Source organism: Labrus bergylta, chromosome 3 (genome assembly GCF_963930695.1).
Source record: "Labrus bergylta chromosome 3, fLabBer1.1, whole genome shotgun sequence".
Lineage (NCBI taxonomy): Eukaryota > Metazoa > Chordata > Actinopteri > Labriformes > Labridae > Labrus > Labrus bergylta.
In genome coordinates, this window is record NC_089197.1 from 20,749,703 (window position 1) to 20,768,424 (window position 18,722).

Here is an 18,722-nt window from a genome sequence, read left to right on the forward strand (position 1 = left end):
CGGGATTAGATATCACTGTAAATTAACACGCCATCCAACCGTAGTCGAGAACTTTTCAATTTTAACAAGGAGTTATAAAAGGGGTATTTACTCCAGTGTGTTCAGTAATTAATTTGATATTCAAATGAGCTTACAGTACGTATTATAATTGCAAATATTCCAAATAAGAGTAGTTTTAAAAAGGGGGTAATGTCAACAGAGATTGATGAGGCTTGCTTTGAAATTGCCATCTGTTTCAAATGTTTACTTGAGGTGGGGTTTCCCCCCTCCCTTTTCTATGGAAATAGAGGCATCATGGTTGCCCCTGCCATATGTATGTGTTATTTTATTTCATTTTCTAGGGGGGGGGGGGAGACATCCAAACACCAACATGTGCATCTCCACACACAAACATTGAAGGGGATCAGGAACATCAGCATGTGTGATGAGCTCCAACAGATAACGTCTCTGCAACATTTCCATGACATTGTTGTTGTGTTACCTCATTACCACAATGTCACAGAAGCAGTGTGAGGATGTTGTGTTTGGGGGTGAGGATGGAGGTGAGTGCAGGGGCTGGGGGTAAGGGGGGAGGGGGGTCCAGCTGCAGGTATCGAGCCTCTGCAGATGAGCTGATTAATTAAAGGGAGCTCTATTAAGGTTATTGAGAAGCACCCCCTCCTCCCTCCTCACTGGATAAAGGTGATTGGAGCAGAGGGTGGGCCAAGGTAGGGGGAAGCATCCTTGCCTCTTTTGACATTACCCAGCGTGTACCCTCTTCGCACGCCCCACAACTCTCACCACAAGTGCCTCTTTGCACCCCACCTTACCTTTGCAGGGGTGACACTCTCTTCAGGCTCCAAAATGGGGCTGCGGAGTTTTAATCCCCCGTAACCCATCAAGCCACCCACCCTTACTTCCATCTGTCAGGAGCACTGCTGGAGGAAAAAGGGGGGGGGGGGAGAGGTTTTTGGGGAGGCAGGGGGCGCATCCCATGTTCCATCCCAACGAATTTTCTAATTTCCTTTGCCTCCATGCTTTGTCCCAAATTCACGCCCCTAACCTACCCACCATACAGCCTCTCTTGCTCTGTCCCCCTCCCATCCCACCTCTTCTCTGTTTTTTTGTTCCAAAAGAGAAAACTGGGGCTTCTGTGGGGTTTCAGCAATACAAGCTGATAGTTTTAAACAGCAGAACCTACTGTCAGCATACATAAAGACACTGATTCCTGTAGATTTTCATGATGTGTTTCAGTCTCTTTACATTTGTTCCACCTCTAGTCATGATTTACAAGAACCCCTATGATTTGCTCTAGGTCATATTCTGCTTGCACAAGTCAATTTGGAGGATTTTTTTTCTTATTCTTTTGTTTCCTTGTAATTGATCAAGACAATGAGGACCATATGCTGAAATCTCATCTCCTCTTCTGACAAAAATGACACATTCAGGAGGTTGTCTAAACAAACTTCCAGTGTGGGTGCTTAAAGGGAAATGTAACTTAAGTTAAACGCTGTGTTGTTTTTTTAAATTATCAATATTTGTGGATTACAAAAAGACGGCAAAAGACGAATAATTTAACAATGTGCTTTTTTCTTTTAATGGACCGTCCAGACAAACAACATATTAATTAGTGACACATCACATGGACATCACAGTTTTAATGGGCAGTGACTCAAGCAATCAATTCTAATTACACATCATCATGCACCAAACTAGGTAGTAAGCTTTAGGGAGAGCACTCTCCTGTCAGATTAACTCAAGGAAAGAAATTCTGCAACTTACTACAGCTCCATCTGCTGTTTCCAGCAGACTGAGGAAGGCAGCGGTAGACTGTGTGTCAGTAAATGTTGCAGCGGTTTTGGCCTGCAGCTTGAATCAAAGATAATTCACTTTCCATGTTTTATTAAAAATCAATCTAAAAAAAGACAGTGAACATGTTTTGTACATTTCTACTCTGTATGTTAGGATACATCACTCCACATGAAGTAGTATACCTGGACAGAATTCAATAGAGGTTAACATACTGTGTGCACACTTTGAAGACCCTTATCCCTTCCCTGAAATATAGGAATACCTTTTTGAAAGCAGTTTTAACAAATTCACACTACATTTACACATACACATTAAAACACAGAGCCTGTGCAGGAACACGGAGCCACATTGTTGGCCCTCATTCACTTCAAGATGCAAATGGGTGGATTTGAAATTCAGCCTCTGTGTGTTATGCTTGGCTACTTTAATGTTGTATCTATGCCGGGGATTATTCTCTCTACAGCGGAAAAACCTGTGCTTGAATGGCAGTGCCCTCAAAGTAGCTCCTGCTGCTTTCAATGGCCTCCAAACGAGATTAGACCCGTGGCTGCCCTCAGTCCCAATCCTCTGCATTCAGACAGAGCGTAACCAGCCTGTGTGACACTTTCTCTGTTTTGACACTGAGTGGGAGCAGTCAGTGCATACAGGGCGTTTTAGAATTGAGAGGTCAGAGTGGGAAAAAGAAAACCCTTATTGCTGTTTTTGGTGTAGTGCAATGATGTAGTGCTTCTTTTTAGCATTTATCATAAGAAAAACATATATATTCATTTTATGCTATTTCAGTGAAATAAAATATGTACAATTGTTGTGACTCTGTTTTATTTGTAATGATATTTGGCACATCATACTTCTTATGTAGCTTATCTTTTGAAAGTATTCTGTTGCTACTATTGTGGATCTAAAGACATAGCACTAACCTGAACCTATTCTAAACAAAAGTTGCTTTTTTAAGAACAATTCAAAGACTCATTTTGTTGTTGTTTAGATGTTGAAAATCTCCTCGACCAAATTTTTCGACCCAAGTTGATAGGAATAATTATTACTATCAATGAATTGTAAAATTGCTTAAGTAGTAATCCCTGTCTTTGCTAACACTATGATAAAGTGTGAGCTTGCATCTTGGCTGCTAGACAATATTAAACAGTTGGCTGTGTAACAGGAAGTATTTGTCCTGCAGTTTTACCCTACTTCATGGGGATCACCCCGGGGGGGGGGGGGGGGGGGGGGGCTTTTCTTTGGCACAAGAAACAGCTGACTCTCTGCTCCACTGGTCTCTGACTACTTTTTTTAACACCTGCATATTAGCCCCAAGTAATTGACACTTCTCTTGATGGTTTGTCTCTGTTCATCACAGAAAAGGTTGCAGCATTCACAGTAGTTTAATTCTAATCAATGCTAAATCACAGAATTACATTAGTTCTATTCAGTGTATGCCACAGCTAATTCAGCTTTTCTCTTTTGTATTCTGTCTCTGGTTTACAAGAGCAGTCCTACTTTTAATGGTGGGAGAAGAGCTCCTTTTGTCAGAGGCTGATTTCTGTCCTGCACTGACGTCCTTCTTGTCCAGAGTTTTAGGCTGCTGTGTGCAGGGTTTCACGCCAGCATGAGACTGCAGGGAGAAGATTCATATTCATCTTACATAACAGAATTAATCGCATTCATATAAAAACAGCTGCATGGAAACACCTTCATTAGCATCTTCTGTAAGAGTTGATTCTGGCACCATCTAGTGGTGATTACATGTGAAACAGTGTGCACAGCATTAAAGATGCACAAAGGAAGTGAAATAAGACAGGTGTTTCTTAAATCAGAGACTGGTTGTACTCGTGCTTCTGGGGCTATGATTAAAACATATACAGTCAAGAAAATTGAACTTTCAGGGTCAACTTGTAGGAGTGCTATTGACCTGTGTGGGTGTTGGTTGTGGTGGTCCAGGGGTTTTAGAGCCGTTTTTGTGCTTGTCCTGTCGGATGCTGCCAACACCGTCTTTAGTCTGCATTTTCAAATACAAGGAGAACCCCCGATTTATTGTCTTCATTACCAATTAGAAAATGACAGAAAGTGTTATTAAGGTCACTTTAAAGAACACAGCATGAGAAAAAATATATAGATTAATAACTGATTCAGTGCAATGTTAAACGTCAAATAAATTCTAGAAAATCTAAAAAAAAAAAAATAGCTAATAACCTAATATCCCAGTAGCTATTTTTCTTCTAATATGATGGCCATGATCTGCCTGTTTTGGATTATTTAAGACAATTAATTATACTTACCCACATGAGCTTTTAAAAATTACATTTACTATAAATAAGGGCCAATAACCTCAAAAACTAACTTGACTGAGCTATTTAATCTGATTTCTGACACTAAAAGAAAACAGATATGCAGCCAAGGTGAAGTTTTTGTAGAGCTGTATCGAACAGTACCTGCTTGGTGGATGTGGAATGGCTGCAGAGCCTGCTTTCTCTGCTGGACTTTGGGTTGAGCTTAACCGGGCTCTTGTGGTTGCTGTTTGTTTTAGATGAAGCTGTTCTGGAAGATATGGACGGGTCCAGTGTGTCCTCAGAGGAGAGGGAAATGTCCTCCTGAGATTGTGTTCCTATTGTGGATGATTTTGAAATGACCTTAATATCAGGTACAGTATGTGGCTTTTAATAACTTATATAGCCATATATATCTCCTAGTATTTTATACTTCACAACCTCTCCTTTTAAAAGCAACAGTTTCTGAATGTCTGGTAGTTTCCTGTTAAAATGTTATTTCAGGACACCTCAAACATAGCAAAATATAGCAGTAAAGTAGGTTGAAGATAACCAGAAAAACAAACTTCCAACATGTTGAAACAGCTTTTCTCCCCCTCTGCTTCATCCATTTTTCCCCATCACTTAAATTACCTCTTAAACAATAATGTTTATAAAAATGATCCAATCATGACTTGGATTAAGTTATTTAAATGAAGTATTCATTATTGACTTACTCTCTTGCTTTTCTCTGTGATGACGAATCATCTCCAGCACATTGGACGGTAATGCAGATACATTAGTGTCACCCTGTCGGACAAAGCACCACATTAGAGCTCCTAATGTGACTCATTTGGTAAAGTTTATGAGCGCTGCTGGAACAATCGCTGTCTTACTGTGATCCAGGGGTTTTCTAGGAGCTGATTAGCAGACATTCGATAGGCGGGGTCCACCTTCAGAAGGCAGGTCAGTAGATTTTTTGCTGTTGGGACGGATACAAGATGATGGGTGAGTTTGTCTGTAACAATCTGAACAGTAATACTGCATTTTGACAACATCCTGTACTACCTGTCAACAAATCCACACAACCCTTCATTTCACTACACAAACCATGTATCCTTTTTGCAGCATTACATGTATTATGTATTTAATAATATGTGTCACCTGCATCACTGACGGTTTTCCACATGGTTTGGGTAAATTCAACTTCTTTGTTCAAAATTTCCTTATATAGTTCTGTCTTTGTCTTGGACCTGAATGGAGGCTCCCCACACAGCCTACAGGGACACACAGCACAGAAGAATGTATTTACAGTATCTGTATATTCATGTATTTTTAACTGTATGTATAGTACATGAGTGTTTCTACTTACAACATATACATGACAACTCCTATGCTCCAAACGTCACACCAGTGTGTGTAACCACGACCGCTCATAATTTCAGGGGCTGAAATTCACACACGGACACAAATGTAAGGTTTTCTTAAGACTGTTTTCTGTTCATTATTGGTGCAACAGAGCATTGTTTCATCTTTATACCAACACATTTTCAAGGATCCAGAGGACATTAGAAGTTTAGTAGCCACATGCTGTAGATGGCATTAATGCAAAAGAATAATTGGCGGCAGTAATAAGCTGTAATAGGCAGCATTGCAACAATTAAATCAAAATGACGAAAATAATAAAACTGCATGTGAGAATAATTATAATGTAGGTGCATGATAGCTTAACCTCTTGCAATTTAAAAATATTACATTGAGTGTACCTTAACTCTTGCTGAGTACATTTATGTTCTGATTAGAAAGTACTTTGAAGTCTGTAATATTTACCAGCTAGCAGTATTTTTTCAGGAGGTCCAGCTTTGTGTTTATGCCACACAAATTGTATCTCGATTGAATCGATTTTTTACTCACAGTTATATTGCACATGCCTTTTGCACAAAAAACCTAAATGGACTTGGTATGACGCTGTTCTAATCTTCTGATGACGCAAAACGCTTTTACACTATTCATCACGTTCACCCATTCACACCATATTCACACACTGATGGCAGAGGTTGCTCTGTAAAGTGCCCAAACGCCCAAGAGTAATTTCTCCATTCACACCCTGCTGTCATAGCTGTGACAGCAATTCAGGGATCAGTGTCTTTCTCAAGGACACTTCCACATGTGATTGCAGGAGCGAGGGATCAGACCCCCAAACTTCCAGATCAGAGGTGGCCGACTATACCATTAATCCACAGCAAAAGGATTGCTCAATAGCACCTCAATTGCTCATAAACATCATGAGATACCTTTGCAAAATAACATTTAGTTATGAAGCATACATTCCACATGCAAAAATACAATAACCGTCATATGTAGCAATTTCAAACTTTGACATAGAGCCTCCTCCCTGTGGTCATCTGCATGGCCTGTTAGCATGTTGGAGGAGATACCGGTGTCCTACCCATAAAGATAAGAGTCCCACAGCTTTCCGTCATTATGTTCTCAATGCCTACACCTCCCGTCTGCACTGATAATCCAAAGTCTGTCACCTAGGCAGAGAATAGCATTTAAGAAAAAGGTGATAAAAAAAGAACATGATTTAGATTAGCTAACACACCCATAATAAATTCTCTTTTAAATGTGCTTTCCAGCGAAACAAAGCCTGGCTAGGGCACCACTACGACCCGTGATAATTTACATGAACATCAACATAGCTGCTGAGGCTATATCTGGAAAGCCTTCTGACAGTATTACAAAAGCCAAAATCCCCCAAAATAGGCTAATTCCTGGGAAATAAAAGTCTTCTGTGCCATGACAACATATTCTAACATATACAGCATCTGAATATTTGTGTTTTAAGTGTGAGAAAAAGACGGAGAGAGACAGAGATGTTTTGGACTAGGACTTGTTAAACCTTGCACACCAGGTATCTGCTTTGTCTGCCTTTCTACAATGTACAATTTTTCTTAAAAGTACAACTGAGTTTCTCTTCATTAAGAAAAGATCTGGGTGAATAAGCGGTAATGAGGTTGTTTTAAAAGCTTTTATAAACATGTAAACTTTGGAGACATTGAAAATGTGATCATGAGAGGACTATACTCATTTTAACAAACTATTGTGAAGAAGCTGAAATGGAAAGTTTTGAATTTGATGTCAGCCTCTCACCTTGATATTAATTCTGTCACTTTCATCTTCACCGACAGCATTTTTCACAAGAATGTTTCCCAGTTTCAAATCCCGGTGCACTATATCTGTTAGATGTGATAAAGAATATTCATACATAGAAACAGTCAAAACTTATCTTAACAAATTTAACATGAATGTTTGTGACTCTGACATTTTCAAATAAGTTGCAATAGTCGATATTTGTGTTTAAAAAAAAAATATTAAAACAGATCAAACAGGTAACACGTGATTGCTAATAGCGATGAAACTAATGAAAAGTGCTTTCACACTGTTTGGGTCATACCTTTTTGATTCTCTCTCACTACTCTCATCCACCATGTGTGCAGCTCTGACAATCAGCAGTTTGAGCAAAAATCAATCCAATGTACAGTAAAACACTAAACTTTCAGTGGTGGTTCAAGTTGGTGGAGACCAAATCAGAGTTTAAAGGAAGGTGGATATAGAATGTACATTCAGAAACCTAAATGATTCTAGTGTTGGTTAATGTTATCTTGATTTGTCTCACCACATGAATCAAGGTAAAAGTGCATTATGTATTATTTAATGCAACTTAATATATCACATTATAAATGTAGGTAAAATATTCAAAATCTGTTCAAAAATGTTATCATTAAAATATTAACATAAATAAATCATCTGCTAACTTGTCATTGTTTTGAGTGGTTTGTGTTTTCTCCTTGTGTAACGTCAGAGGTTCTTACACAGTATGTATAACTGTGGGAGGCTCAGTATGCTGCTACATAAACTGTTAAAGTCACCAGTTTTAATGCAGTTTTAATACAGCATTCCTGAGTTAAATGTTTATTTATCTGACGTTATTTGCCAAATATATTTCAATTAAGCATTATGTGAGTACTTTTACATCAAACTAACTGAATTTCCGGGGCACCGTGGCCTAGCGGTTCGGTTGCACCCCATGTACAGAGGCTACAGGCTACAGCTCAAGTCTGACCTGCTGCTCCTTTCTTGTCATCCCCCACACTGTCCCCAAATTAATGCTCTACCCACTACCTTTATTTAGATCCAAATAAGGCATAAACAACAAAAAAAATATATATATATATTTTAATATTTTATCTCCCTGTAACACAATTCAGATGTCTAATGATTCATCCTGAACTTTTGGTCCAATTAAAAAAGCTATTTCTATGCTATGTTTGCTTCGATATGCCCACTTGTAACAATCAAGTCAAATTCATCCCAACATTATAAAGGATAGACAAAAATTCTTCACAGAGATTAATAAGAACAAACTTTACAAAGTGGGTTCACTAATACAGCCAGTGGAATGTGGCCATCTTTGAATATTCTTCGTCACCAGAATGAATAAAGAAACATGTTTTTCACACACTAACACAGTGATCTGTTTACCTTGTTTACAGCAGGCCAGGTTGAAGGGCCTCATTAACAAAACTTGGTGGAGTGAGAGCAGGCAGGAGGAAAAATACAATTTGCCCTGGGCAGTCCCTTTCACTGCAGTTTGAAGCAGGAAATTATAAAACGCAACAATGCAGATGGTGTGTGTGAAGGTAACGTTTGGCCAACTGGTGTGCCCAAATCAAACATAAGAAAATACTCCTTCATACATCTAAAAAAGACTAAAAATAAATAAATAATACATATTAAATAGTTCTAAATCACATTTTCTTATATTAAATTAATCTATTCTATCTCTTTTGGACACTACAAAATCTCAACTAGATCATACTATTTCACAGGACAGCTGGATCTGCAGTTTAGTAACTGCACGACATGTGAATGTACCGTGTTGTTCCTGGCATGTTAGCATTGAAGCTGATGTTTGTGTCAAACAGTAACTCAAAGCCTCACAAATGACGGAAACATTTTCCTACTCTGAAAACACTCAAACAAATATAAACTGAGGGATTACATGAATGGTCACTCAATAAAAGGGGTTCTTGCTACCTCATTAGTATCATGGAAACCAGCACACAGGGACTTTCCATGTGAAAACACACCTATTAATCAGTATTGCTCCCAAGCTGGTTGTAAATTACTCATTAACTACCAGTAATGACGCCTCATTGCCAGGCAATGTCCTAAATTACCTCTAGTTCACCATTAAAAAGGAGGGTGACATGTCCAATCACAACACATAGATTTAATTAAAATGTTATTATATTTTCTTTTTCAAAACGTTTTAATAGTGACTAAAATAATGACTAAAGGGCTGAAGGTAACACAGTTTGATCATAGCGGAGGTCACTGTCTGAACTGAGCATAGGACATGTGTACTTAATCACAAATTATAAAATAAAGAAGGTCATTAGCATAGTTTTACTTGACATGTCTATTAAATACTAGACTTTAGTTAGTCTGGAAATCTTTTACATAATATCAAATGCCAGACTGTCAAAGAAATCACCTCTTTTGTGAAGGTAGACAACGGCGTCAGCTAAGCTGCTGACGATATGCCTCGTCTCATCCTCTGTAAAGAACTTTTTCCGCTTCAACAGCTGCTTCAGATCACCTCCAACACACAACTCAGTAACCAAGTATGTCATCTGGGAAGAAACGCGGAAAATACATCTCATCATACTGTTCATTCTTGTTTGCTTATCAGTAATGTTTTTGCAGGGACACAACACTATAAGATTAGCTCCAGTCAAATTCATTGTGTCAATGTCTGCATCACAAATCCACACTCTTAGTCAGCCCTGCTTTGAGTTTGTTACTTAGGAGTGTGCAGCATAACTCACCTTAGCCGTGACATAGACTTCCTTGAGATGTATTATGTGAGCATGATTAACTCGCTTGAGAATGTTTATTTCATTCTCCAGCATCTCCACTTTCGAACTTCCAGGCTGAAGTGACAGAAAGTCAAATCACAGCTTGATTTTTTCACAAAACATTTAACTCTATTAGAAGTGCATCTTTTTATGACATTTAAAAACAGACTCCCCAGAGGGATTCCAAATGCACTCACCGCTGGTTTGCAAACTTCCTTAATAGCCCATTTTGTCCGTGTCTCGACGTGGATGGCTTCATAAACAACTCCAAAGCTACCTTGACCCAATTTCCTTCCACATGTATATATTTCCTATTGGGATAAGAGAGGAAACCTTAAAACACTTGTGTTCTACACCTGCTCACTGTCAGCCAGAGGCAGCAGAGGGTTTCCTTTTATAATGTGTTGAAGGCTTCTGGATGATTTTACAATTTTTGGATTACAAAAACAGGATGTTTTAGTTCAAGACCTGAATTCTGAAGTACATCCTGATTGCATGCTCACTGGAAAAACGATACATTCTCTGGGCTCTGGAGGTGCACAATATAGTATTTCTAATCAAGTAACAAATGATTAAGTTGCTGCTGCAGTTCGTTCAATCTCAGGTCTAATTAAGTTGATCATTATCTGTGTGCATGCAAGGGTGAGCACTGGCTGCTTCAGATTTTGCAAAGAGAGCAGTCAAATTCCCCGATGAATGAGAACTATACAGCAGCACAGTGAAGTTTAATCCCCTTCTTGTGCAGATGGTTTACATCAGAGAGTATTTGTAACTTCGTCTATCGCACAAAATAAGACTGTAGTGGTATAATGGAAGCTCTTCTTACTCTGAGGTCAGCATCATCCTCCAGGCGTAACACAGGCACAGCCCTCTCCAGTGTACCACTATTAGTTCCCGGAGACACCATGTTCATTCCTAATTCACTAACATCTGCCTGTGTCACCTAAAGATGAAAGAAGAGGGCAGTTGTCATGTATATCAATATATCGATATCTACTCATTATTTGATTACAATATTAAAAGCATGTATTTGACTTATCCATGAGTTGCTCTAATGAAGAAAAAAATAGACAAAGACATTCAATAAAACAAAAGAATAGTATTTTCTTTACAGTTCATTTTTCATTTTATTACATTACTGCTTGAAAATGTTTCTGTACTATGAGCATAATAACTGCTATTTTGAAGAAAAAAAAAGACATGATCATGAATTATAACTGAAGCGTATTCTTAGACATTTAGGCTAGCTCATAAATTAGTCATTAAGTAGTGTACAGAATGACTGAATAATTTCTTTCACTAGCTTAACTTTTCTGTGATCACTGGTTCATGAGCGATCTGCTGCGATGGGCTGAGCCTAACTAAGAAAACAGTCTCTGGATCCAAATTAAATGTATAGCAGTTATCAAGTGATGACTGGGAGCATTGAAGTGGATCCACCACATGCATAGCAATTAATTATAAACAAGGAAGCAGTGTCTTTAACCTCTTCACTCTGACGCATTATTGTAGCCCTGACAGGCCTCTCATAACAGGCCTGTCTCTCCCATTATCTCCTGTCTATTTTCCAATCAAAGTGATTGTGACAGCGTCTGGAAATTCCAATCACCTCAATCACAGCCCATTTGTGAAAGACAGAGGGATGTGATGAATCTATCACCGAGGACTTTAGGTAACCGGAGGAGGGGGGTCCCATGCACCTCAGGTGTCGGGTCCTTATCCCCAGACGCCAAGGCAAAGGTAACAGGATACCTCAGGGTCAGGTGAGGGTGAGAAGTCTGACCTTAAAAGGTGACTAACAGACAGGTCTGGAGTTGTTTTAAACCTCAAGTTGACATATTCAGTCTTGACAGCTGAGTTTTTAAAATTTCAGATCAAACTATGAGTCGAAAATAGAAATATTTTGATATAATTTTGCCATTATACAAAATACCCAGTACTCTTCTGATTTCAGTCCCAAAAATGTTTTACTTGTTTAGTTAATTAGTTGGTTAGTTATTGAAAGAAGGTTTAAAGCTGTGTATTGCTTAACTTGTATGGATGTGATTGTTCTATGGCTTGGCTCAGTACAAAAACAAGCAGAGCACCTACAAGACGAGCTTAGCTTCTTTGAACGAAAGTTTAGCACTTTATCATCTGATTCTGTATTTGCATCAGTTTCAATTAACTTAAAGCTCCAGTAAGGAGTTAATAGCTGGATGTGAAACTGACTGAAATGAATGCTGATGCCTCTACATGACCTACAAAAGCAAACAAAACCATCAGCACCAAGATTGATCATTTCTATATAGTCATTTGAAATGCACTCAAGAATTTAAACCATTATCAAAAGATTGCCTTAACCTCTGCAATCCAGTTAAAAATAACATCCTAACCTTTAATGTCACTGATTAAAGCTACCAGTTATTTTTACCCTCCAATAAAACTGCATATAGATGGTGGACTGTAACAGGCCTCACATTGCTCCCAAATCCCATCACTCTTTTCAAAGAAAACACTCGAAAAATTGCCATTTTGCTAATTAAATGATAAGGACATGATGCTTCTCTGACCTGTCACTAAAAAACATGGACAATTGTTTTTATTTCATGATCAAATTGCTGGAAATAAATATGGCTTTCACCCTTTGGGGGTGAGAATCCTGCCTGTGTGTTAAATAAAATGCCTTCCACTGAGACTAAATTTCCTGTCCTGTACTTTACAAACACTCACATGGAGGTTAATTAAGACTGCTTATTTTCTGCCTATTGACATTATGGATCTTTGTCTTTCTCATTACAGGTGGAGCATCAAAAAATCTATTATCATTAACTAATAACAAATGACGACTAAAAAGTAGTACAATACAAATTAACAATGTCAAAACAAAACAGTCTTCATTTTAAAAGATGTGATGAAAGATAAGCAAACATCACACCTCCCAGCCCAAAGGAGACAAAGTCCACCTTTTGCATCGAGTTTGCCTCATCTCCAGTTTCAGCAGGAAGTAATTAGAGCCGACAGTACATCACAAGTCAAGCCCATACATGTCTCATCTCTCCATCATTCTGTCAGACAGCAATGTCTATTTATTTGCACTACTTAGTGACTATATGGACATATTTGCCTGATGCATGGGAGTGTGTTGAGGAGACTGTCTCAAGGCTAAGCACACAGAATCAATGTCACACAGGAACAAAGTGAGTATGGACGTATAAAGGAGGACTCTGATACTGTGTAACTTTTGTGCCATTTAACATGCTTGAACATGTTTATGCTTTCTCCCACCTTTAATGTCAACAAGCCTGACACTAGCCCGTAGAGGCTGTACAGTTCTTTATATCTAAATGTGCAATACTCCGCAGCAGGTCAAAAACAAATTCTGATGTCTTTAAATGATACATACTAATGTTTGCTGATATACGGCGTGATTCCTCATCCACCAGTTATAAAGTGAGCCTGGAAGTAGAAAATTTTATCTTTAAAAAAAAAAAAAAAAAAGAGTCAATGTTAAATTAATTAACATCTGTTTCTGGCCTATAGGTCTTTAATATCTTACTTAAGATCAACTTTTACCACGGGACCTCTGCTTCAATACATAAAAAATATTCACCTCTGTTACATCACAGCATTCCCCTAATTATCTACTTTCATTTGCCTACCTAGTTATACCTTGATTATTCCATTTTTTTTTAAATTTGTGTCAATGTGCAATGTAACTTGTAGTGGGAACATTTACACTGTTAATATAAGTTATTTAAAAATGTTGTGCAGAAAACAACTTCTACCGACTTATGTGTGAAGAAATCCTGATTTAATTGTTATTGTTAGAAATTAACCTTTTAAAAAAAAATAATAATAATAATAACTTTCATGTTTCTGGCCAAACAAAATATGTGAAGATTTCATCTTGGACTGCAGGATTTCAGACATTTTCTTTTTTTGTGTCTATTTATGGCATTTTTATTCAATTAATTGTAAAAAGTAATTTACATGTGTAAAAAATATTGAAATAGTTGTTAGTGGCACTTAATTTCTGGCATATGCTAGTTGAACAACTGCAGCATACCAAACATAACCATATCCTGCTTAAACTACAGTTTAAAAACAGTTACCCCTTTTGAATCTCAACCACACCATCAAGATATCACAAATTTCAGTCACTGTCGGGGGCCTTTTGAAGTTTGCTTTCCTTAATGGCATAACAAGTAGAATAAATTAGGCTTAAGCAGCTCTATAATGACGTCGCCTCTAGCTGTAACAAGCAGCCTCTTAAATATAGCCTGAATATCAAACAAAACAGAATCTTATTTACTGCAATTAAAATGTAAACTGCTATCCTTTTTGCTTGAGCCTAAATATCACATTTCCTCATGTGAAACTTAATCATTTATTGACAGCTTGGCTTTGATGACAAATGATAAACTTCACAGTCCTAATGAAGCGTGGAATTACATTACCTGATGAGGCAAGAAATTGCATGTTTAGAATGCAAATATAGAGCCCATCTACTTCACTACGTTATGAGGTGAATCCTAATATTATGCAGAGAGATTATCAAAGCTGGTGGTCTAAATGCAATATGCCAGGAGCACATCAACATTAAGCCATCAAAGCATACTAACACAGAGCTGTGCAAATATACCAAACCTGACAGTTGACGTGCTACAGTGCTGACAACAAGGAGAAGTTGCTATTCCTACACTCAGAAAACATGTAAGGTATGTTGTGTCCCTGTAAACAAATCATTTAAACCCCCCTTCGAGAACTACTTCTGTCTCCATTGGTCATGTTTGATAAGTGTCTATTGGCAAGAAAACGTGCTTTGCCAAAAGGAAGCAAAAGATCAAATTCTGCCATTTGCTCAGAGCTCTCCACGTGTTGCTTGGAGATAAGGGCCAACAAATTCAAATTTTCTCATTGGTTTAATCCCGGTTAAGGCTAATCTCTGCCCTTGCTGGGCTCAGCCTTGGGAAGCACGGAGGGCAGACATCTAAAAAAAAAAATGTAGGCCATAGCAGAAACAAGAACAAATCAAATTAATTTCAATGACAACCCAGAGAGAGCGCCGCATATTCATATGTGAATATACACAGATGTCCACACCTTTATTTATAAGTCATTTATATCCCACCTGCAGAGCTGAGAAATAGTTTAACCAGTTAGAACAAAATATACAGGTCAACCTTGTTATCCTGTATGAGCAACCAACATCTCCAATATAGGCTTTAACTGAATCAGAGGTGTTACAATAACAATGAAATGCTAACATTTTCCAAAAATGACCAGCATTATGGAGCATGATTGATCCAACTAAGCCAACAGTTACATTACTGGTTATTCCTAAAATACTATCGTACACAGTAGAGACTGATAACCTGATGTTGACCATCGTATCATGATACAGCAAATGTAATTAATGCTGCTACTGTCAAGACGCAGAAAAGCTAAAAGACTGACAGTAATAACTAGTATTAAACATGACAAGTGTCGTCATGGCAACGAAACACAGAGTTGTGCAATGTTGTGTCCTTTCACGGTACATAACGGGGTTTTTTAAAAACGCATTTCATATTTAAAGGTTCATATGTGAAAGGTGTCAGTTGCTGTCTGAAAGTTTTAAGAAAAAAAAGTTGTCTTACCTCTCAGAGCAGGTCATTTCTCAGTGTGCAAGTTGCTCCTTGGGCAAAAAGTTTATCAGCGTGTGAGTACGGAAGACGAAGTGGGACAAGATACCAATGAATGAACAGCGCTTCTCTTTTTCAGGGTCTTTCAGCGCCCCTGGTGGATCTCGTGGGTCCACCAACATGAAGTACACTTAACTAAAAGATAAACGTGACATAGGCAGGAATGCCATTCATTTTCTAAATTGGTGTCCACCACAGGTTCTCTTTTATAAAATCGGATGTGTAAGCAGCTTTTCCTCGTATCACCCGTTTATATAGGCTACAGTACAGTCTGAGTTTCCTTGGTCCTTGGTCTCCATCTAGTGGACAAAACTGTATTTATTATTCTGGGTTATTGGTGTAGATATACTTCAATATCAGTTAAGAGTAAAGAAACAAGGCATATAAAAAATATGTAAATAATATTGTTTTTATCTGTATCACATAGATTGCTCGCAAAGAAAGTATAACTTCATAAAATTATTTGGAAACTAAAAGGCATTGTAAATTATAGGTTAGATTCGTATTTTTAAAGCCATTTAGTGCATATTTTGTAAAGACTTTTATTATGTGCATAGCCATTTGGGATGATGTCACCTTTACCTAATTTTATCAACACTTCTGGTCCAACATCCTTTTTTCCACACACAAAAAACTGCCATTTAGAATAGCATTTCAATAACATTTGAAAACTGCATACATTATTTTATAACATTATTTTACAACAGACTCTTTATTTTTACTGCGTTTTCATGTTTTTACTCTTTTCACCCTGCAGAAACTCTCTCTCTCTTTCTCCCCTCCCTCTAAAAATCTAAATATATCTGCAAACAAACACTAGCACTATGTAATAAGGAAGCCCAAAGAGACAGAAAGTAAGATTCAGCTTAGTTTGCAATGAGACCCCATTAGTGAAGATGTGAGAGTTTTGCAGTCAAAGCATTAAAAAACAAAGCGTAAAAAGCAGCTATTTGTTACTATTACCAAACCGTCTTTGAAGATGAAACATATACAACAAAGAATTCCCAGCTTTATGCATACTTATCAATTCTATCACAGCATTAAATATCTGCAAAGCTTAAAATAAAATAGGTTCTCTATAAAAAGTGAAGTATGCTATAAATCAACTGTTAGCAAAATAAAATTAAATAAGTGAAGAGCTCAAAACAGTAAATGGAAATGCACAAAGCCTTCTGAGAGGCAGTGAACACAACATGTTGCCAGTTAAGTCAATCTATGGAACAATGATTACTGTAATTACTGTGCTGCATAATTGCTCAGAGGAGCCAAAAAGCTAATTAATTTAGGCCAGGAGTTAAGGTTTGAAATGTTATATTGCTCTTCAAACAATCATTCTATTACAGTTGTTCAGCCGGTAAGATAAACATTAAGTGATGGTAAAATGTGCACGGTACTGATTTTAGCCCATATGAAGCAGACTGAAAAGGTTTTGTTGAGTCACTTTAAACAGACACCATATAATTAGTCTGAGAGACATGATGACAACCTTTTCATGTTGACTTTTTAAAAAACAGCGTATCACAGTATGAGTGGTTTAAGTTCTCTGTAGGTTGGGAATGTTTATGATGAAAAGTTTTGATAAGAACCATTGGTAGATACTCTTATGTAATAATAAAGACTGAACTCTCCATTAACAAACAAAACGTCTTTGTATTCTTTGAGAGTTATTTAGTATGTCCAGATTAAAACAATACAAATATTATAATTTACCTGGTGCTAAAGGTAAAAATCCACCAGTTAGCTTCAAGGGACACATTCAAGTCATCAATTTCCTTACGGTCATTAATTTCATTTTTTTTATAATTTACATCTTAAATGTGAATAAGTAAATAAATTATATATATATCCAACTAAAATTTCAGCAGGTGTATTTTTTGAGTTCAGCAAACAGATAACCTTTCCAAAGAAAGCTGGATTGATATGACCTCTTGAAAATAAAATCACTCAAGAAAAGATAGTCGAGATACTTTGTACAAGCATTTATACAGTCTAACCCACAGATTATTAAAGTCAGTGTATGTTAAAATGTAACTTGTCAGTTAACCCCTGCTCTACCTCTCCTCCCCTCAAAGTGCACAAAGAGTCTCCAAAGTTTGTTTTAATTGACCACTTCAGTCAGCTCTCATTTTCCTCTCAGAACTTCCCTGACAGCCATTTTCATTGATCCTTAAAGGTCACGGATGTGTTTTATTATTGTCCTATAATGTTTGACTTCAGGTCTGCAGACAAAAGGGTCATAAACCCTAATCAAGAATAAAAGATTGAAAGATTTTCTTGTCCAAAAAAGCCTATATGTAAAATGTACAACTTATTGCTCTATATGTATGTATTAAAAATGAAACAAAAGAGTGTTATTCATAAAGATTACATCAATTTGATTTTAGCCGTTGAAACCAAATGACATCATTTGCTAACATGCAATGAACCAGATAATCTGATTCAAATGCACTTTGGCAACATCTTAATTTTCTTAACTTGATGTTTGTAACATATGCAGTCTGAGTTGTAAACATATATCGTCACAAAATTCAATCCAGAAAAAAAAACAAATACAGATAAGTGCAACAAGCTCTAAAACAGAAGGGTACATAGAGCAACAAAGCCCTGCTGCTTTCGACATAGAATTAAAATTTCACTCTTGTTTTTGCCCTTGAGTAAAGTCTCCTAGGGGGCCCTAGTTTTTAAACTCGTAGCTGCTCCATCAAAGCTCTGACAGTCATGGCAGTTTGATTGATTGTTTGGGTTACAATGGATGCTTGTCCCACCTTGACAGACAAATGTTTTGGTAAAAAAAAAGTACATTGATCTCCTCCTACCACCTCCAGATTATCCAACTTTCCTACTATACAGTACTCACTGTGACATCAGGCTGAAGAGATAGTATAAATAAACGTAAAAAAGGAAGGTGTGGCACATGGAAACATGAAGCTACATGACATGTCTCTAGCTATTTCTTCTTAGGGAAGCAATTTGGAAATATGCAAACCTAACCACCAGGAGACAGAGTTAAATTCCTTAGTGACTTAATATTTAGTTCAGTGCCTTTGAGGTAGTCCCTGAAATGTTAACTACTGTATATTCTCACAAGCAAAAGAAAAATG

The 18,722-nt window shown here is 37.4% G+C and overlaps 1 protein-coding gene across 1 annotated transcript; it reads right to left on the reverse strand.

Annotated features, from left to right (window-relative positions):
- Positions 1–1,555: 1,555 nt before the first annotated feature.
- stk33 (serine/threonine kinase 33) lies at positions 1,556–15,819 on the reverse strand. Its single transcript, XM_020632478.3, has 14 exons — positions 15,577–15,819; positions 10,782–10,898; positions 10,153–10,266; positions 9,926–10,030; positions 9,592–9,730; positions 7,185–7,270; positions 6,481–6,568; positions 5,404–5,479; positions 5,196–5,308; positions 4,928–5,013; positions 4,769–4,841; positions 4,218–4,390; positions 3,698–3,784; positions 1,556–3,400 (listed from the first exon to the last, which is right to left on the reverse strand). Exons 2-14 carry the CDS (start codon positions 10,866–10,868, stop codon positions 3,236–3,238), a joined length of 1,392 nt encoding a protein of 463 aa, XP_020488134.2. The 5' UTR covers positions 10,869–10,898; positions 15,577–15,819; the 3' UTR covers positions 1,556–3,235.
- Between the last annotated feature and the right edge of the window lie 2,903 nt (positions 15,820–18,722).